The following is a 22309-nucleotide window of genomic DNA, read 5'->3' as shown; positions in this document are numbered from 1 at the left end:
AATACTAGGAAATTAGTGGAATGCTCAACACATTTCTGCCTCAAGTCCATGTACTCAAAGATCTGAACCATGCGTTCAAAAGATTTGCAACACATTGCAAATAACCTGTCAGATTCATTTGCTGAAAATAAAGGTGTCACATAATCCTACAATCCTGCAAAAATATGCGTGAAAGAGTGGAGGTACCAACAAAACCACTCAACTCCCCGTTCACAGTAACATGGGGAGAAGTATGGCAATAGTACATTAGGATTCGGCTTCTCGCAAGCAAGGATAAAGAGTGGAGGTACCAACAAAACCACTCAACTCCCCGTTCACAGTAACATGGGGAGAAGTATGGCAATAGTACATTAGGATTCGGCTTCTCGCAAGCAAGGATACCGAGGCCTCTGAATCAGTAAATGCAAGTCAACTTCACGTTGGCAGACACCTAATGGGTAGTATACACCCAGTGGACGGGCAACCTCCACCAACCCAGGTCATAGTGCACACAATGACCGGGACATCGGGATACCCGACTCAACCGCATTGGAAATCGCGAACAGTCACCATGGGTAACGATATTTTCATCAACTCTATGTTGATATATAGATTCTGGAGAAACATATAACCGGAAGTCTACAATTGTCGACATACATTTCTCAACTAGATTTAAAAAACCTTTCACATGATTCAGGTCCAAAGACCATGGCCATGGCAAAGTGTGAACAACACTCGGACTGAACTCGAGCAAAGGGTATAATCTAGGTAGAAATAATCTTGCTCAATAAAGGGAAAGGTATTCACATAAGCAATACCTACACCAGTTTTCTTCTGAAAACAGAATTGGGAACAACGAGGTGGTGAAACATAGAGCAAGTCTTGTAGCACAAGGGTTCACGCAGATACCCAACTTTTCTCCAGAGGTGAAATCTCATTCCGATAACTTATATCATTGGCAGTACAAAATCATCTATCTATGCAGTTGATAGATGTAGTGATAACATATCCATGTTGATCACTAGATTTAGACATAGATGGTTCCCAATGGAATCTCACTTCTGAATCGAAATGCAAAACGCAACATACACTTTGTAAAAAACCAATAAGTGACCATATGACTTATTGTTGTCGGTACATTTTGGTACAACCGACATAGTGAGTTCCTTATACACAAGGATTACTCCTACAATGATGATTACCCATGCATGTCTGTCATACACAGGGATTACTCCTGCAATGACGAAGCACATGATCATATTAATGGCGGGTTTTGAGATGAAGGATTGGGTAAAACCTCGAGCACCTTCACTCATACATTATGGTACACTATGTTGTCTATATCCAAAATATATTGGAGAAATTCATTGTGGACAAATCTTATACATCCATAACTCACATGGCTTCATTCTCTAGACGTAGAGAAAGATCCATTAAAACCATGAGTTGATGGGAATGAGATATTGGGACACAAAGTTCCATATCCTTGTGCCATTGGACCCACCAAACACAATTGGTTGGGAGTCAAGAATATCTTTTGATATCTCCAAGGCATCAAACATTTTGTCCGAGTCTTTCAGTTTCAGAGAAATCTGGACACCAATATCATTGGATCCATTGATCAGATCCCTACCATGCTAGATCATAGACAAGCTTTGTGTTCCAGCTAGGTGTGGTAGCCATCCCATGAAGGTCTTCGAAACAGACCTCGTGGCTACATCCACCAACCATTATCTCAAAGATAATGTTGCTTGTGTTGTCTGGATGCAAACAGGTTACATAGTAAGCAATATCACTATATTGCTCATCTTGCAAATCAAATCACGTGACAATCTCATTGATTTGTCTATGAAGTCTCTACCAACTTGAACATTTCAGAAAGATGTTCATGGAATTGGTATTCGACGACTTCAGGATTTGCAAGTATCAGGGGGAGTATCTTCCTGAATTACTCCTGTTCAAAGCATCATATTATACTCTTTTTCCCTTTATGAGTTTACTTTTACAGGTTCTCATCAAGGTTTTTAATGAGGTAATATCAACATGAGATCATATGTCATACTTTCTGTTTTCTCCACTGGAGTTTTTAGGAAAGTATACACGACATATTTATTGTCCTCTAAACTCTATGGATTTTCTCATATCGAGTTAAAAGAGACAATTATTATGATATGTCATATCATTTTCTCCTTATATTTTCCCACTGGGTTTTAAAGGAGTTTTCAATGATATATCAGATCGCACTCTTTTCCCTTATGAGCTTTCCCTCAAAGTTTCTCATAAAAGGTTTTAACGAGGCGACATATGCAATACTTTCTATTTTTTCCCCACTGGGGTTTTTAAAGGAAAGTATACAAAGCATATTTATTGTTCTCCAAACTCACCAATGAGTTTTCTCCTTTCTCAAAGGTTTTCTCATATGAGTTATCAAGGAGACAATAATTATTATATGTTGCACTTTTTCTCCTTATTATTTTTCCCATTGGGTTTAAAGGAGTTTTAGCAACATATCTGCTCTATTCTCCTCATATTTTTCCCACAGGGTTTTTGGGGAGACTCTCAAGATTATACGGAAGATTTCTCAAGATGGAAGATCTATGTACAAGAAGTTTTCAATGATGAAACATTCAAGGAGCGGTGTTGTACAAGGGGGAGTGTTAGGAATTAATTAGTAGATTAATTAGCACATGCTAATTAATGAATAGTCATTAGAAAAGGGGTGTGTCCAACCCCGAACAGTCATGTCCCTTCTCTCTTTCTATTGCCAATAGACACCTGTTCTGGAGGGATGCCTCCGAACAGACACCTCTTTTTCCCACCTCTTCCAGATGTATATATACTTGAGAATCAATGGAAACCAGGACTGATTGTCCTTTCGCTTTCAATCTCGTTTTACTCTAGCAGAGGCGAATAGGAAGGAGTAACGGAAACCGAAGAGATCGTGGAGGCGCATAGGGAGGGGCTCAGTGAGGAAGATGACCGGTCGTGGACTCTCTTTTTTGCGACTGACAGGATGATGGACCTTTAGGGCCCGCACGGCCGCTAGTGTTGTTACGTGGACTAGAAGGAAATGAAAGCCAGGGGCAAAGCCTGTTAATTGAGCCCGTTTAAAAGGAAGAATTACGTGCCCGTCAGGTTGCGTTCACCGTGGGACTAAGCTGCGGAAAATGTGATGACGTGGAGGCAGGAGAGCTCAGAGAAATGAGAGAGCGAGAGCTCCTATTTGGATGTAGAAGATGATATGGCACATCGCTGATGTGGACGGTGTGCATGTTGAGAGAATAGGAAGAAGTGGGGAGCAACTTTTTAAGAATGGTAGATGTGTTGAGATGCTGTCAATATGTGTCCAAATATTGAAATATAAATGCTCAAGCATACACGCCTAGCTGGGTATTTTTACCCGCGGGTATTACCTGTACCCAGCCGGGTACGGGTATGGGAATAATTTGAAACCCAGGGTGCGGGTGCGGGTACGGGTATGGGTAAGAAATTCTTGAGACGGGTGCGGGTGTGGGTACGGGTATGGGTAAGAAATTCTTGAAACGGGTGCGGGTACGGGCACGTAATACCCATACCCAAACCCTACGGGTGCCATGTTGAGGGGAGCGGGAAAGGGCGCGCGGAAATGTTTCTCCCACCAAATCTCGCTGCGGATAGGGGCTGAGCTTGGGTCGGCCGCCCAGCCCGTGAAACTAGAAGTTGGGGGAAAAGTTTTGCCGTGCCCCGCAAAAATATTTACAGACCGGGGTGGGATGCGGGGTCTGATCGAGCAGGTTTTCCCGTCCTGACCCACACTTTAACGGTTATTTTGCGGGCTGGGGCAGGATGCGGGGTCTGCTAGAGTTGCTCTAATAGGGTATCCGCTAGAATTCCTCTAAATCTCGCCTGCAGCTCAAGGAACGCATAGGCATACACATGTCTACTGAAACTGATCTAGGACATAAAGTTGACAATCAGTACATGGGTTCATGCTCGTATCACCCAGGACGACAGAGCCAACGCAGTGGCCAATTCCTGGCCACACTACTAGTTCAGCCACTAGCTACGGAAGCATGGATCTGAAACCAGAAAAAAAAATCGACGATCGATCTCATCCGCACGCGGCGAAACAGATCAGCAGGGTGGTCGTATGACTCCAAAGGTGGTGGTGACCGGTGACTCCACCTCCCTCAGTTTGCAGCAGCGTTCGTTTGCTGACCTGCTTTATTCATTTTGCATCGGCGAGGCCCAAATTAGACTGAGCTCAACAATCAAATCAAATGACATTCTGATTGACAGTCAGCCATGAATTCACTGTAGATTAATTTTGAGAACACGTACGTAGCCGAGAGACAGAAGACGCACCTGATGCTGCTGCCGCCGCCACATTCCCGGTGCCCCTCTTCTTTCTCACGCACGCGCTCACCGCTGTTACAACCAGCACGAGCAGTATGGCGGCGCACAGGGCCAAAACCACTGGTTGCTCTGCACGTTGATGGGACGCACTTGATTAGAACTGGAGTACAACTCATACCACACATGCTCGATGAGTCCAAATCTGCATGCCGATCATCTTTCGCACAGATGGCATTAACTACTTAAATGCTCCATGAAATGCCAAACATTGCATTCATGGTGGCCGTTCATTCCACATTTTGCTTTCTCTTTTATCAGATTTCCTTCCATTTACCCTCTGAAAAAAAGGAACTTGTATCAACTTCTGAGAAGAGGAAGAACTACTCACTGATGTATTTCGCCACGGGCCGTGGTGGAACTGAGGTCTCGATCCGTAGGAAGCAGTTGTAGCCGAGCACGTCGGCCACACGCTCGTGCTCGCCGTCGAGGCCCCAGCCGCACGCCCGCACCTCTCGCGCCGAGTCCCCCAGGCACCGGGCGCACTCCGCCGCCGCCGCGCGGTCCCTCGCGCACTGCGCCCGCAACGTCATCGCGTTCTTCCCGGTGGCGTTCTTCGAGAGCGCGGCCGCGTCGGTGACGACGCGCGCCCCCGAGCTGTTGGCCGCGCCGCGCCTCGCCAGGGACTGCGCGAGCGCGACGAGCGCCCGCGTGTCGAAGCAATTCGGGTAGGAGGACGGAGTGCCGTCGTCGAAGGAGACGACGTCGCGGAACACGTCCTCGTGCGTGGAGGAGGTGTTGCCGTCGGCATAGGCCAGGAAGCAGCCCTCGCTCCTCCAGACTCCGGCCCGCCTGCTCGCGCCGCAACCGGTGAGCTTCTTGGCGGCCGCGGCGAGGCACGCCAGGCAGTCTCTCGGCGCGGGGTCGCCCAGGCAGAGGCCGCGGGCGAACGCCCCGCCGCCCGACTGCAGGGACGCAAACCCCGTTGGCGCGGCGGCTGCGGGCAGCGCGGCCAGGAGCGGCAGGACGGTGTCCCGGAAGGCGGCAGCGGCGGCGGCGTCCGAGGCAGGGGGCGGGGCGCAGTCGACCATGGCATAGCTGGCCGTGAAACGCAGCTCCATGGCGCGGCTGAGCAGCAGGAGGACGTAGAAGAGGATCGCGGCGAGGATGGCTATGGTGGTGAGTGCGCACGCGGGCGCCATGGACCTGGCAGCCCCGCGGGCCGGCGGTGACAGCGGCAGAGCCGGTGGAGGAGGGACGCCGATCGGAGGCAGTGAGCAAGTGAACGACGGACCGCACCGATTTGCAAAAAAAAGCTTGGGTTCGGGCTCGGTGCTGCGTGATTGTTACGGGCGTTCCATTTATGTGCAACACTCCCTAGTGCGCGCCTCGTGAGGTGTTGGACTGTAGCGTTGTTGGTACTGAAATGGGAGGTGTGTCTCTTTGCGAATTACCCACAGAAACTTCCTCGCAACTTCCGTCATCTTTTTAGAGCAAGTGTAATGTGATAGATAGGGTGATGTAAGCATGCCATAAAGATGAAAATAATATTATTTTTTTATGTTGAGTTGAATGAGAGAAAATATAAATAAGGTTGTAGATTAACAGTCAGCCCGTCCGGTGCTTGCTTGATACACTAGTGCTGGGCCTGCCCAGTGAATCCCAAACGCCCCCCGCGTCGTCCTCCCCCTAGGGCGACTCGGGCGGCCAGAAACCTAGCCGCCGCCGTCACAAACTCCCTCCTCCTCTCCCGCCGTCGCCGCCGGAAGACGCCGCCGGGCTAAGCCCGGGGGCCGACGGCGGTGGCGGGGGATCTCCTCTCTCGCGCGTCTTTGGGGTGGGACGGACCCCAAGGCGTGTGGTGGTGTGACCGATCTGGGATCTGCGGCACGGCGGATGGCTGCAGGCGGCGGGAGGCCGGCCCGTCCTCTGACGGCGACGGCTTGGCGCGGCGGAGGCCAGGGCTGCGGGTGCTGCGGATGGCCCTTCGGGCGGCGGCTGCGGTGGGCGGCGGCCGGCTTGGCTGCGGTGGCGTGCATGCTGCCTTCAGATTGGCGACGGCGGCGTGGAGGGCCTGGTGGTTTCGTCGGCGGCACCTCCGATCAGATCTGTTGTGACCGGTGCAGCCGGCGGTGGTGGTCATCTCTTCCGTCAGAGGTGGTCGGCCTGATGCTGGGTGTTCGGATCTCGGGATCCGTCATCTGGCACCAGCTGCGAGTCGGGAAGACGTAGTTGCCGGTGAAAACCGAGCCGACGGCGGGCGATGGCGGCGTTTCACGTCGTTACCTTGATGAAGGCATCGTCATGTGACTACCGTCGACCCACTCGTATTGCTCCGGGAAAAACCATAGGATCTGGTGTTCCAGACCGGACGATGGCGGCACTGCGGTGTCATTTCTCTCTTGGGAGAATCGTTTTGTGGAGCAGCGCTGAAAGTCAGAGGCATGAGGTGGAGCTGCTTCGTCTTGCACGGAGCTTTGGTGGAGATGTCAAGTCATGCCTGACCGACAGGTGCTACGCTTGGTCATGCCTGGTCGGCAGGTGCTACGCACAACAGATCCTCCAAGGGCTTCAAGCTGTGTCAGCTGGTGGTACTTGGCAGCATGGCGCTGAGGTGTATCCGTGGCGACCGCGACGTGTTCAGCTGTTTGCGCGCAAGGAGGAGGCGCCGTTGGGCGTCGTGGTGGCGTCGACGATAGCTGGACCGAGCAAGGGTGATGCATCAATACAACTCTGAAGATGGAGCGGTGGCAGTTGGCGGCGGCGGCCCCTGAGAGCACGCCGGACCAGTGTGTGCCCCAGACCCGGCAAGTGGCTAGGTTGGGGTCTCAAGTCTTAGATGTTAGGCTTGACTGCGATGTCTGTTTGGTATTAGGCCCAGGCTATCTGCGCCCCTTCATCAACTGGATAGGTGTAGCGACAGTTTGTTGTTTAGACGGGTCTTTAGTCTTACTGTTGTATGACTTTGTAAGGTCTTGTGAGAATAATTAATAAAGTGGCTGTATGCATCGCCCAGATGCAGAGGCCGGGGGTCATCCTCATTTTCTAAAAAAAAAGTCAGCTCTAAAAAACTTTATGAGAGTGAGGTGGGCCAAACATTAATAAAGCACCGACATATAGCCTGGTGTTAGAAGGGAATAGAGAGGGATTGGCGCAATATGATGGATATTGTATCTAGGTGTACAGACTTGGAGGGTAAGAAGCCTCTCCTAAAGATAAGGTAGGAGACGGATTACAAATCTTAAACTATCAAATACATGCAACCCAAATATATCTTTAACATCCCCACAGTCGTAGCGGTAGCGTTGCGAACAACAGGAGCGTCGCGGACGGGCAGACTGGAGAGAATAGCAGCCGGCGGGCTGACATCCCCCCGCAGTCGCTGTCGGTGTCAAAACCGGCGGATCTCGGGTAGGGGGTCCCGAACTGTGCGTCTAAGGCTAATGGTAACAGGAGGCTGGGGACACGATGTTTACCCAGGTTCGGGCCAATGGAGGTAACACCCTACTTCCTGCTTGATTGATCTTGATGATATGAGTATTACAAGAGTTGATCTACCACGAGATCGTAGAGGCTAAACCCTAGAAGCTAGCCTATGATTATGATTGTTGTTGTCCTACGGACTAAACCCTCCGGTTCATATAGACACCGGAGGGGGCTAGGGTTACACATAGTTGGTTACAGAGAAGGAGATCTACATATCCGAATCGCCAAGCTTGCCTTCCACGCAAAGGAGAGTCCAATCCAAACACGGGACGAAGTCTTCAATCTTGTATCTTCATAGTCCAACACTCCGGCCAAAGTATATAGTCCGGCTGTCTGGATACCCCCTAATCCAGGACTCCCTCAGTAGCCCCTGAACCACGCTTCAATGACGATGAGTCCGGCGCGTAGATTGTCTTCGGCATTGCAAGGCAGGTTCCTCCTCCGAATACTCCATAGAAGATTTTGAACACGAGAATCGTGTCCGGCTTTGCAAAACAAATTCCACATACCACCGTAGAGAGAAACATATTCCACAAATCTAATCTGCTGACAACTTTTTGGTAGAGTGACATCACGCCACGGCCCGATCATTATTCGAACCGTTTTTCACGACCAGCCACTGCACATATTGTGAGGCGGTTTTATTGGCACGTCTTGTCGAAGCAGAGATCGTGTCCCTTTATTGCGGGATTCTCATCAATACGGGCGGGGGTAACCCAACCATGTTTGTAAATATGACACCTTGATTTTAGGCAAGTTCCAAACGGTCACACGGGGACGCTTGATATTCACCCCCTTTATTAAGGGGCCAAGGTCTTATCTTTTCGCACCCACGCTCGATCCTCCCCTTCCCTCACCTCGAGTTCCAACACCCAAGGCTCAGGTTCAAGCGCTTCGGACCTTCAATCATGTCCGGATCCAACCTTCAAGGCCGGTAGATGGCCTCCTCTATCATAGAGGAGGACGTCAAGAAGCTTAGGGAGGCCAGGTACCTGACCGCCGACATCCTGCATAGGCTGCCTGCTCAAGGGCAGGTCATCCCTACTCCCAAACCCAACGAGGGCGTTGTATTTCTTTCCCACTTCCTCCGAGGGCTATGTTTTAGTCTGGATCCCTTTGTTAGAGGGATCATGTTCTATTACGGGCTAGATTTCCATGATCTAGCTCCGGATTCCATCCTTCACATCTCGTCATTTATCTTCGTGTGTGAAGCCTTCCTCCACGTCACGCCACACTTTGGCATGTGGCTTAAGACCTTCAATGTGAAGCCGAAGATGATTGACGGGCGACACGCAAAGTGCGGAGGTGCTATAATAAGCAGAGGTGTCGATGCCCCATGGCCCAAGGGTTCCTTCCCGGAGGTGTCCAATTTATGGCAACGGGAGTGGTTCTATATCATAGCTATCAGAGGCACAAAGTGGGCGGCTTCCCCTGCCTTCCGCTTGGGCCCTCCGCCTCCTGGCGTCATGGGTCAACAAGGGACTGGACTGGGGGCCTGCTAATGACGTACCGACATTGCAAAGCCGTATTCGGGATCTTCTTAAGAGGGATATCAGCCTCGTCAAAATAATTCAAGTAATGCTGGTTCGTCGGATCCTGCCGTGCAAACGTCGACCTCTCCGGATGTGGGAGTTCAACCCAGAGGGACCGCGAACTATTTAGCACTTCTTCGGCGTGACGCTCGAAGGGATGTATAAGTTGTTCTTGGATCACGAATAAAGTGTCCGGACACCACCGAGGATGCGGGCCTGAACTGTAATCGTCCGGATACCCAAGTAAGTAACTCCGCAACCAAACACGCTGTTTTGCGTTTATTATAGCATTATTCTGAAAACTACCCTTGGCCAGGACTAGCTAAGAAAGGCGGAGAGGATAAGGTGTTCGGCCCCTCTTCCCGAAGGCTCGCCGGATCCTTTATTAATCAGGATGCTTGAGCGCGCACCATATCAGGTACCATCAGTAGAGGTGGAGAGGGATAGAGAAGCCGAAAGCGGGCTTCACGCATTGTACATCCAGACCGGGGGAATTGATGTCTCCAAGAAGGAGGATGATCGGGGAGGTGAAACTAACATCCCCTCCCTCACGGGAAGAAAAGGGTTGCCTCCGAAAACTTGGAAGCGGAGGCTTCTAAACAAAGGAAGAAACCTTTGCCAGGGGGCCCTGCACCGGAGGGCGTCCTTACCGTGCAGCGCCCGCAAGAGGGCCAGCCCTCCAACGAGCTGTAAGTGAATCAAAAGCACTTTAGTAAATATGTCCTGTTTTAACCCTTAGTACAATAACCGAGACTTATCTCTTGCAGTTCGGCTCGAAGTACTTCTCAACAGAGCTCATCATCGGGGGATCTTCTTCCGGAGATGATGGAGAGCGAAACGCCTCCCCTTGCCTCCCCGCACCATGGGGCGAACGACCCTGAGGTGTCGTCATGGAGGATTTCTCCTGATCCGCTGAGGCCAGAAGTTAGTACTTTGGCCGCCCGGAGCCCGGAGTATTCGGCTCCCAAGGAGAGCGATAGGAAGAGTCCGAGTGTGTCCGGCACGCAGCCGGACACACTTATGGGTCTTCTGGAGCAAGCGGCCATCCCAGAGGTGCATCGTACCTTAATGGGCACAGTGTTTGAAAGGATTGCGTCCGCCAAAAGCGGACTGGATGAAGCTTTTGCAAGCCTGCTCAAAGGCTTTGAGGTTCATAAAATAATATGTATATTTTCAGCTGTGCCGCACATGCTAGGTGTGCTCTGTGTAGATAGTAGCCCCTGAAACTCTGGTTGCCATCCAGAGGTGGCAAACAGAGGATCATAATCCCAGGTAAATGACCGCACATCTTTTATGTACAGGCGGCAAAGGGTTCGGCGGCTGACCGGACTGCTGATTTTGCCGAACTAAAGCGGCAGCTTGACGTGGCGGATGCCGACATCGCGCTTGTGAACAAGCGGCTTGACGAGGCCCAGGGTAAGTATTTTTGGCTGTGTCAGCAAATACTAAGAGGAGCATGATGCTAGTATCTATCAGATGTTGTGACTGCAGATGGAGTTGCTGCCGTGGAGACCCTTAGGGCGGAGCTTGTCCTGGCCAAGGAGCAAGCTAGAAGAAGTGATGCGGCTGCCCTAAAGGCGGCCGAGGAGTTGAGAGCCGAACAGGCTGCTCATCGCCAGAGCGAAGAAAAAATAGCCAAGATGGCTGTTGAGCTTAAGGATGCCGCCGACCGTTATGAGCTCCTTGAAAAGGAAAATCAAGTGAAAGTGCCTGACCTAAATAAGGCCTTGGAAGCAGCTATGGAGACTCGCTCTGAGATCAGGGTGGCAAAGGAGGAGCTTCGTCAAGCCGGAGATATCACGGCTGGGAAACCCTTTCTGTTGCGGGCGAAGTTCGGAGATCCGAAGTATACCCCTCTAGATCAATTATGGAGTGCTGAGGGTGCATACTTGGACTTGGCCAAGAGTGCTGCTTATGCGACTGAATATTTCAAGGATCAGGAAGATCAAGAGGCAGAATGATTGTTCTGGTCGCAGTTCAGTGCTCCAAAGTGTCCGCTGCTGTTGAACAAACAAATGGCCGAGTTGGCCGAGCTCCATAGGTTATCCGGGCTTGCCATGAGATCTGTCGTGGATCATATTTGGCCGAGGGGACCAAGGCTAGGCAGTTATTTTGGTTTAGTGCAACAGTTCCTTGGTGTTGTTTCGCATATTAACGCCATGAAGAGGTCGGCGTGCATAGAGGGTGCGTGGATGGCTCTGGCCCGTGTCAAGACATACTGGGCAGGTATGGAGGCCACTGCTATTGCGACCCGGGGTCCGGTGGGAGGCCAGGACCCCGCCGACCACTATTTTGACGAAGTCCTAGAAGGAGCCCGCTTAATAGAAGGAGCCCACTTAAGGTGCTCGAAGAGTGTCATGTTTGAGTGACATGTATCCGAATTGTAAAAACAATGTGATATTGATTATAAAGGTTGTGTTTATACTTTTGCGTGGAAGTATTATAGTGCCTCCTGTGCGGCCGTTTATGTATGTATGTATATAACCTAAAAGTTAGCAGTCGTCGGCTTCCGCCCCCATGCATATAATGCGGGGGTGTTCGAAAAAACGCGTAATCATACTTGATCCAACGTCTTGGTCCATTAAGGAGGTGATAGCACAGCGAACCAGGCCATCGGACTATATAGCTTTAACACTTTCACTTAGCCATAGGAGTTTGACGGTGGGGCTACTATATAGCCCCTGGTACATTCATGTTCATCCGAATATGATGCGCGTACATACGTGACCGGCAAACTGGCCCTTCGTTAATGTGGAGGAATCGCGAAGATTCCGCTAAGTCATCGAGTGGTTGACCAGTCTCTCGCTTTATCATGACAGTCAGTTTTCGGCTTTCTCTACTGAGGTGCTCACCCAGATGAACCAGTGCACGATCGCAGTAGTTCTCCCGGTGCCGCCTTAGCCGATAGAGCGGAACGTAAGGCAGCAAAACACGGGAGCCGGGCAAACCCAACATTTGACCAAAGACATGATTCGGAGCTGATGCATATAAGGCCAAACTCGCGATGCCGAACACTCCCTAAGGTATTCGGACTTTATGACATATATTGGGCTGAGTAGCGCCCTCGATAATGAGCCCTGTGTGTCCAGATACATGCGTTAATCTGGCGTGACAAAATGTCAATAACGCCAGTATCCCCTTCCGTTAAGTGTCCAGAGGGTATGAAGCAACAAGAGATAGTAAAAAGGTTTACGCAGGGTCTTAATCTAAAAAGAAACCTTTGAGCAGGGCCCAGCTGCACGTCTGCGCCTTTATCTCCGTTGTGTCGTATTCTAGAAGGGTGTAGCACGATGATCATCTGTAAAAAGGAAAAACCTTGGTGAAAAAATTTGTGCAAAGAGGTGGTTAATCTAAACAAACCATGAGAATGCAATATGTTATTATATTAATAGGGTCGAGCCGAACTATAGGCTTCTTCTTATGGGCAGCCCCTAGCACCACCTATGGGGGTATATCTATCAACCCACTCTCAGGTTCATCTGAGGTGTTACACCTGGTGGGACGTCGGACTCGTCTAACCGTATCCGTGGTCCTGACGACCAATTTTGGTTGGAGGGGCCGCTTAGTATTCGGCTGCTAGAGCCGCCACGTATTCTTCCGCACGTAGGGAGCGCTCAGTATTTCCGCTAACTGTAATGACGCCACGCGGACCGGGCATCTTAAGTTTGAGATAGGCGTAGTGCGGTACTGCGTTAAAACGAGCAAAGGCCGTTCTCCCAAGTAGTGCGTGATAGCCGCTTCAGAATGGAGCGATGTCGAAGATTAGTTCTTCGCTTCTGAAGTTGTCGGGAGAACCGAATACAACCTCTAGTATTAGAGAGCCCGTGCAGCGGGCCTCGATGCGTGGTATCACTCCTTTAAAGGTAGTATTACTTTGGCTGATTCTTGATGGGTCTATCCCCATTTTGCGAACAGTGTCCTGATATATCAGGTTAAGACTGCTGCCGCCGTCCATGAGGACTCTAGTGAGATGGTATCCATCAATGACTGGCTCGAGCACTAAGGCAGCCGATCCTCCATGCCGGATACTAGTCGGATGATCCCTACGATCAAAGGTGATCGAGCAGGCCGACCAGGGATTGTATTTGGGGGCAACGGGTTCTGCAGCGTATATGTCTCGGAGTGCGCGTTTGTGCCTTCTCTTTGGAATGTGAGTTGTGTATATCATATTCACTGTTTTGACTACTGGTGGGAATTTTTTATGTCCCCCCGTATTCGGTTGGCGGGGCTCATCCTTGTCTTCACTTGGCATCTCCCTCCCCTTGTGTTCGGCATTTAGCTTGCCGTCCTGTTTGAAAACCCAGCACTCTATGTGGGTGTGGTTTGTGGGTTTTTCGGGGGTGCCATGAATCTGACATAACTTGTCTAGAATCTTATTTAGGCTGGATGGTCCATCTCTAATGCCTTTAAATGGCTTCTTCCGTTGACCGGGTCGAGAGCCCCTGAATCCAGCGTTGACCGTCGTATTATCTGGGCTGTCTTCATTGTTTCGACGCTTGTTTTTATTGCGTCGCGGCTTCCCGTTGCCATCCCTAACTTCGGATGTGCCCGGGTCGCTGATGCTGCTACGGGCTAACCAGCTGTCCTCGCCCGCACAAAAGCGGGTCATAAGGCTTGTAAGGGCTGCCATTGTCCTCGGCTTTTCTTGGCCGAGGTGTCTGGCGAGCCATTCGTCTCGGATACTATGCTTGAAAGCCGCCAAGGCTTCGGCATCCGGACAATCGACGATTTGATTTGATTCTTCTTAGTAAGAAATCAGTTCCAGAGTTTTCGGGCTGACTCTCCGGGCTGTTGAATTATGTGACTTAAGTCGTCTGCATCTGGAGGTTGGACATATGTCCCTTGAAAATTGGCCCTGAAAGCATCCTCAAGTTCCTCCCAACTTCCAATTGAGTTTTCCGGGAGGCTTTTCAACCAATGTCGAGCTGGTCCTTTTAACTTGAGGGGCAGGTATTTAATGGCGTGGAGATCGTCTCCGCGAGCCATGTGGATATGGAGGATAAATTCCTCAATCCAAACCCCAGGGCATGTCGTTCCGTCGTATGCCTCTATATTTACGGGCTTAAATCCCTCTGGAAATTCATGATCCATCACCTCATCAGTGAAGCACAGGGGGTGCACGGCTCCCCTGTATTTGGATGTGTCATGGCATCCTGTCGACGGTTGTTGTGTTCGGTGTTGATTCCGAGCTGGTATTCCATCGGTACGATCATTTTGGTGGTCATGATCCTGCGCCGGGGCATGTTTTCTAGATCCAAAGATGGACCTGGCTATACTGGCTTTTTTGTCCAGGAGCTCACATAAATCGTGTGCTGACTTGTGTGCGGCTGAAGGAAATATGCCCTAGAGGCAATAATAAAGTTATTATTTATTTCCTTATTTCATGATAAATGTTTATTATTCATGCTAGAATTGTATTAACCGGAAACATAATACATGTGTGAATACATAGACAAACAGAGTGTCACTAGTATGCCTCTACTTGACTAGCTCGTTGACCAAAGATGGTTAAGTTTCCTAGCCATAGACATGAGTTGTCATTTGATTAACGGGATCACATCATTAGGAGAATGATGTGATTGACATGACCCATTCCATTAGCTTAGCACCCGATCGTTTAGTATGTTGCTATTGTTTTCTTCATGACTTATACATGTTCCTGTAACTATGAGATTATGCAACTCCCGTTTACCAGAGGAACACTTTGGGTGCTACCAAACGTCACAACGTAACTGGGTGATTATAAAGGAGTACTACAGGTGTCTCCAAAGGTACATGTTGGGTTGGCGCATTTCGAGATTAGGTTTTGTCACTCCGATTGTCGGAGAGGTATCTCTGGGCCCTCTCGGTAATACACATCACATAAGCCTTGCAAGCACTGCAACTAATGAGTTAGTTGTGAGATGATGTATTACGGAACGAGTAAAGAGACTTGCCGGTAACGAGATTGAACTAGGTATTGAGATACCGACGATCGAATCTCAGGCAAGTAACATACCGATGACAAAGGGAACAACGTATGTTGTTATGCGGTTTGACCGATAAAGATCTTCGTAGAATATGTAGGAGCCAATATGGGCATCCAGGTTCCGCTATTGGTTATTGACCAAGAATAGTTCTAGGTCATGTCTACATAGTTCTCGAACCCGTAGGATCCGCACGCTTAAGGTTTCGATGACAGTTATATTATGAGTTTATGAGTTTTGATGTACCGAAGGAGTTCTGAGTCCCGTAGGGTCCGCACGCTTAAGGTTTCGCCGAGGAGTATATGGGCCTTATTGGGCCATACGGGAATAGAGGAGAGAGGCCAAAAGGAAGGATGCCTGCTCCCTCCCCCCTCTGGTCCGAATTGGACAAGGGGCGCAGCCCCCTTTCCTTCTTCCTCTCCCCCTCTTTCCCCTTCTCCTACTCCAACAAGGGAGGTGGAATCCTACTAGGACTAGGGAGTCCTAGTAGGACTCCACACTTGGCGCGCCCCCTCCTAGGGCCGGCCTCCTCCCCCCTTGCTCCTTTATATACGGGGGCAGGGGGGCACCCCATGACACACAAGTTGATCTTTGTGATCGTTCCTTAGCCGTGTGCGGTGCCCCCCTCCACCATATTCCACCTCGGTCATATCGACGCGGAGTTTAGGCGAAGCCCTGCGCCGGTAGAACATCATCATCGTCACCACGCCGTCGTGCTGACGGAACTCATCCCCGACACTTTGCTGGATCGGAGTCCGGGGATCGTCATCGAGCTGAACGTGTGCTGAACTCGGAGGTGCCGTACGTTTGCTTGGATCGATCGGATCGTGAAGATGTACGACTACATCAACCGCGTTGTCATAACGCTTCCGCTTACGGTCTATGAGGGTACGTGGACATTACTCTCCCCTCTCGTTGCCATGCCATCACCATGATCTTGCGTGTGCGTAGGAAATTTTTTGAAGTTACTACGTTCCCCAACAGTGGTATCAGAGCCAGGTTTTATGCGTTGATGTTATATGCACGAGTAGAACACAAGTGAGTTGTGGGCGATACAAGTCATACTGCTTACCAGCATGTCATACTTTGGTTCGGCGGTATTGTTGGATGAAGCGGCCCGGACCGACATTACGCGTACGCTTACGCGAGACTGGTTCTACCGACGTGCTTTGCACACAGGTGGCTGGTGGGTGTCAGTTTCTCCAACTTTAGTTGAACCGAGTGTGGCTACACCCGGTCCTTGCGAAGGTTAAAACAACACTAACTTGACAACTATCGTTGTGGTTTTGATGCGTAGGTAAGAATAGTTCTTGCTCAGCCCGTAGCAGCCACGTAAAACTTGCAACAACAAAGTAGAGGACGTCTAACTTGTTTTTGCAGGGCATGTTGTGATGTGATATGGTCAAGACGTGATGCTATATTTTATTGTATGAGATGATCATGTTTTGTAACCGAGTTATCGGCAACTGGCAGGAGCCATATGGTTGTCGCTTTATTGTATGAAATGCAAACGCCCTGTAATTGCTTTACTTTATCACTAAGCAGTAGCGATAGTCGTAGAAGCAATAGTTGGCGAGACGACAACGATGCTACGATGGAGATCAAGGTGTCGCGCCGGTGACGATGGTGATCATGACGGTGCTTCGGAGATAGAGATCACAAGCACAAGATGATGATGGCCATATCATATCACTTATATTGATTGCATGTGATGTTTATCCTTTATGCATCTCATCTTGCTTTGATTGACGGTAGCATTTTAAGATGATCTCTCACTAAATTATCAAGAAGTGTTCTCCCTGAGTATGCACCATTGCCAAAGTTCGTCGTGCCCAGACACCACGTGATGATCGGGTGTGATAAGCTCAACGTCCATCTACAATGGGTGCAAGCCAGTTTTGCACATGCAGAATACTCAGGTTAAACTTGACGAGCCTAGCATATGCAGATATGGCCTCGGAACACGAAGACTGAAAGGTCGAGCGTGAATCATATAGTAGATATGATCAACATAATGATGTTCACCATTGAAAACTACTCCATCTCACGTGATGATCGGTTATGGTTTAGTTGATTTGGATCACGTGATCACTTAGATGACTAGAGAGATGTCTATCTAAGTGGGAGTTCTTAAGTAATATGATTAATTGAACTTTAAATTTATCATGAACTTAGTCCTGGTAGTATTTTGCAAATTTTGTTGTAGAGCAATAGCTCGCGTTGTTGCTTCCCTATGTTTATTTTGATATGTTCCTAGAGAAAAACTATGTTGAAAGATGTTAGTAGCAATGATGCGGATTGGATCCGTGATCTGAGGTTTATCCTCATTGCTGCACAGAAGAATTATGTCCTTAATGCACCGCTAGGTGACAGACCTATTGCAGGAGCAGATGTAGGCGTTATGAACGTTTGGCTAGCTCAATATGATGACTACTTGATAGTTTAGTGCACCATACTTAACGGCTTAGAATCGGGACTTCAAAGACGTTTTGAACATCATGGACCATATGAGATATACCAGGAATTGAAGTTAATATTTCAAGCAAATACCCGAGTTGAGAGATATGAAGTCTCCAACAAGTTCTATAGCTAAAAGATGGAGGAGAATCGCTCAACTAGTGAGCATGTGCTCAGATAGTCTAGGTACTACAATCGCTTGAATCAAGTGGGAGTTAATCTTCCAGATAAAATAGTGATTGACAGAATTCTCTAGTCACCATCACCAAGTTAGTAGAACTTTGTGATGAACTATAATATGCAAGGGATGACGAAAGTAATTCCCAAGCTCTTCGTGATGCTGAAATCAACGAAGGTAGAAATCAAGAAAAACATCAAGTGTTGATGGTTAACAAGACCACTAGTTTCAAGAATAGGGCAAAGGGAAAGAAAGGGAAACTTCAAGTAGAATGGCAAACAAGTTGTCACTCCCGTGAAGAAGACCAAAGCTGGACCAAAGCCTGAAACTGAGTGCTTACACTGCAAAGGAAATGGTCACTGGAAGCGGAAATGCCCTGAATATTTGGTGGATAAGAAGGATGGCAAAGTGAACAAGGGTATATTTGATATACAGGTTATTGATGTGTGCCTTACTAGTGTTTATAGTAGCCCCTGAGTATTTGATGCTTGTTCAGTTGCTAAAATTAGTAACTCGAAACAGGAGTTACAGAATAAACAGAGACTAGTTGAGGGTGAAGTGACGATGTGTGTTGGAACTGGTTCCAAGATTGATATGATCATCATCGCACACTCCCTATACTTTCGGGATTAGTGTTAAACCTAAATAAATGTTATTTGGCGTTTGCGTTGAGCATGAATATGATTTAATCATGTTTATTGCAAAAGGGTTATTCATTTAAAGTCATAGAATAATTGTTGTTCTGTTTACATGAATAAAACCTTCAATGGTCATACACCCAATGAAAATAGTTTATTGGATATCGATCGTAGTGATACACATATTCATAATATTGATGCCAAAAGATACAAAGTTAATAATGATAGTGCAACTTATTTGTGGCACTGCCGTTTGGGTCATATCGGTGTAAAACGCATGAAGAAACTCCATAAAGATGGATTTTCGGAATCACTTGGTTATGAATCATTTGATGCTTGCGAATCGTGCCTTTTTGGCAAGATGACTAAAACTCCGTTCTTCGGAACAATGGAACGAGCAACAAACCTGTTGGAAATAATACATACTGATGTATGCAGACTAATAAGTATTAAGGCTCATGGCGGGTATCGTTATTTTTTGACCTTCACAGATGATTTGAGCAGATATGGGTATATCTACTTGATGAAACATAAGTCTGAAATAGTTGAAAGGTTCAAAGAATTTCAGAGTGAAGTGGAAAATCATCATAACAAGAAAATAAAGTTTCTGCGATCTGATCGTGGAGATGAATATTTGAGTTACGAGTTTGGTCTTCAATTGAAACAATGTGGAATAGTTTCACAGCTCACGCCACCTGGAACACCACAACGTTATGGTGTGTCTGAACATCGTAACTGCACTTTATTTGATATGGTGCGATCAATGATGTCTCTTACCGATTTACCACTATCGTTTTGGGGTTATGCATTAGAGACAGCTGCATTCACGTTTAATAGGGCACCATCTAAATCCGTTGAGACGACACCGTATGAACTATGGTTTAGCAGTAAACCTAAGCCGTCGTTTCTTAAAGCTTGGAGTTGCGATGCTTATATGAAAAAAGGTTTTCAACCTGATAAGCTCGAACCCAAATCGGAGAAGTGCGTCTTCATAGAATACCCAAAGGTAACTATTGGGTACACCTTCTATCACAGATCTGAAGGCAAGTTATTCATTGCTAAGATGGATCCTTTCTAGGGAAGAAGTTTCTCTCGAAAGAAGTGAGTGGGAGGAAAGTAGAACTTGATGAGGTAATTGTACCTTCTCCCTTATTGGAAAGTAGTTTATCACAGAAATCAGTTCCAGTGATTCCTACACCAATCAGTGAGGAAGTTAATGACGATGATCATAAAACTTCAGATCAAGTTGCTACCAAACCTCGTAGGCCTTCCAGAGTAAGATCCGCACCAGAGTGGTATGGTAACCATGTTCTGGAAGTCATGTTACTAGACCATGATGAACCTACGAACCATGAGGAAGCGATGATGAGCCCAGATTCCGCAAAATGGCTTGAGGCCATGAAATCTGAGATAGGATCCATGTATAAGAACAAAGTATGGACTTCTGTTGACTTGCCTGATGATTGGCAAGCCATTGAGATTAAATGGATCTTCAAGAGGAAGACGGACGCTGATAGTAGTGTAACTATCTACAAAGCTAGACTTGTCGAAAAAGGTTTTTGACAAAGTTCAAGGTGTTGACTACAATGAGATTTTCTCACTCGTATCGATGCTTAAAGTCTGTCCGAATCATGTTAGCAATTGCCGCATTTTATGAAATCTGGCAAATGGATAAACAAAACTGCATTCCTTAATGGATTTATTAAAGAAGAGTTGTATATGATGCAACCAGACAGTTTTTGTCAATCCTAAAGGTGTTAACAAAATGTGCAAGCTCCAGCGATCCATCTATGGACTAGTGCAAGCATCTCAGAGTTGGAATATAAGCTTTGATAAGTTGATCAAAGCATATAGTTTTATACAGACTTGCGGTGAAGCCTGTATTTACAAGAAAGTGAGTGGGAGCACTACAACATTTCTGATAAGTATATGTGAATGACATATTGTTGATTGGAAATAATGTAGAACTATTCTGCAAAGCATAAAGGAGTGTTTGAAAGGAGTTTTTCATAGAAAGACCTCGGTGAAGCTGCATACATATTGAGCATCAAGATCTATAGAGATAGATCAAGACGCTTGATAAGTTTTTTCAATGAGTACATACCTTGACAAGATTTTGAAGTAGTTCAAAATGGAGCAGTCAAAGAAAGAGTTCTTGCCTGTGTTACAAGGTGTGAAATTGAGTAAGACTCAAAGCCCGACCACGGCAGAAGATAGAAAAAGAATGGAAGTCATTCCCTATGCCTCAGCCATAGGTTCTATAAAGTATGCCATGCTGTGCACCAGATCTATTGTATACCCTATACTGAGTTTGACAAGGGAGTACAATAGTGATCTAGGAGTAAGATCACCGGACAGCGGTCAATATTATCCTTAGTGGAATAAGGATATGTTTCTCGATTATGGAGGTGAAAAAAGGTTCGTCGTAAAGAGTTACGTCGATGCAAGTTTTGACACCGATCTGGATGACTCTAAGTCTCGATCCAGATACATATTGAAAAGTGGGAGCAATTAGCTAGAGTAGCTCCTTGCAGAGCATTGTTGACATAGAAATTCGCAAAATACTTACGGATCTGAATGTGACAGACCCGTTGGCTAAAATTATCTCAGAAGCAAAACATGATCACACCTTACTACTCTTTGGGTGTTAATCACATAGCGATGTGAACTAGATTACTGACTCTAGTAAACCCTTTGGGTGTTGATCACATATCGATGTGAACTATGGGTGTTAATCACATGGTGATGTGAACTATTGCTGTTAAATCACATGGCGATGTGAACTAGATTATTGACTCTAGTGCAAGTGAGAGACTGAAGGAAATATGCCCTAGATGCAATAATAAAGTTATTATTTATTTCCTTATTTCATGATAAATGTTTATTATTCATGCTAGAATTGTATTAACCGGAAACATAATACATGTGTGAATACATAGACAAACAGAGTGTCACTAGTATGCCTCTACTTGACTAGCTCGTTGATCAAAGATGGTTAAGTTTCCTAGCCATAGACATGAGTTGTCATTTGATTAACGGGATCACATCATTAGGAGAATGATGTGATTGACATGACCCATTCCATTAGCTTAGCACCCGATCGTTTAGTATGTTGCTATTGTTTTCTTCATGACTTATACATGTTCCTGTAACTATGAGATTATGCAACTCCCGTTTACCGGAGGAACACTTTGGGTGCTACCAAACGTCACAACATAACTGGGTGATTATAAAGGAGTACTACAGGTGTCTCCAAAGGTACATGTTGGGCTGGCGTATTTTGAGATTAGGTTTTGTTACTCCGATTGTCGGAGAGGTATCTCTGGGCCCTCTTGGTAATACACATCACATAAGCCTTGCAAGCATTGCAACTAATGAGTTAGTTGTGAGATGATGTATTACGGAACGAGTAAAGAGACTTGCCAGTAACGAGATTGAACAAGGTATTGAGATACCGACGATCGAATCTCGGGCAAGTAACATACCAATGACGAAGGGAACAACGTATGTTGTTATGCGTTTTGACCGATAAAGATCTTCGTAGAATATGTAGGAGCCAATATGGGCATCCAGGTTCCGCTATTGGCTATTGACCAAGAATAGTTCCAGGTCATCTCTACATAGTTCTCGAACCCGTAGGGTCCGCACTCTTAAGGTTTCGATGACAGTTATATTATGAGTTTATGAGTTTTGATGTACCGAAGGAGTTCGGAGTCCCGGATGAGATCGGGGACATGACGA

General features: G+C 47.4%; 1 protein-coding gene across 2 annotated transcripts; it reads right to left on the bottom strand.

Moving 5' to 3' along the window:
* Positions 1-3899: 3899 nt before the first annotated feature.
* Positions 3900-5790, bottom strand: LOC123070970 (cysteine-rich repeat secretory protein 38). 2 transcript variants are annotated; one of them, XM_044494409.1, is made up of 3 exons: positions 4703-5790; positions 4324-4443; positions 3900-4180 (listed from the first exon to the last, which is right to left on the bottom strand). In XM_044494409.1, the coding sequence occupies exons 1-3, from the start codon at positions 5511-5513 to the stop codon at positions 4149-4151; spliced, it is 963 nt and encodes a 320-aa protein (XP_044350344.1). In that variant the 5' UTR covers positions 5514-5790; the 3' UTR covers positions 3900-4148. The 2 variants fall into 2 exon arrangements, with proteins under 2 accessions (XP_044350344.1, XP_044350345.1); XM_044494410.1 differs by having other exon boundaries at positions 3900-4177; positions 4703-5781.
* Positions 5791-22309: the final 16519 nt, after the last annotated feature.

The sequence above is a fragment of the Triticum aestivum genome, chromosome 3B, assembly GCF_018294505.1.
Source record: "Triticum aestivum cultivar Chinese Spring chromosome 3B, IWGSC CS RefSeq v2.1, whole genome shotgun sequence".
NCBI classification, from domain to species: domain Eukaryota; kingdom Viridiplantae; phylum Streptophyta; class Magnoliopsida; order Poales; family Poaceae; genus Triticum; species Triticum aestivum.
This window is presented reverse-complemented; position numbering and strand designations above follow the sequence as displayed.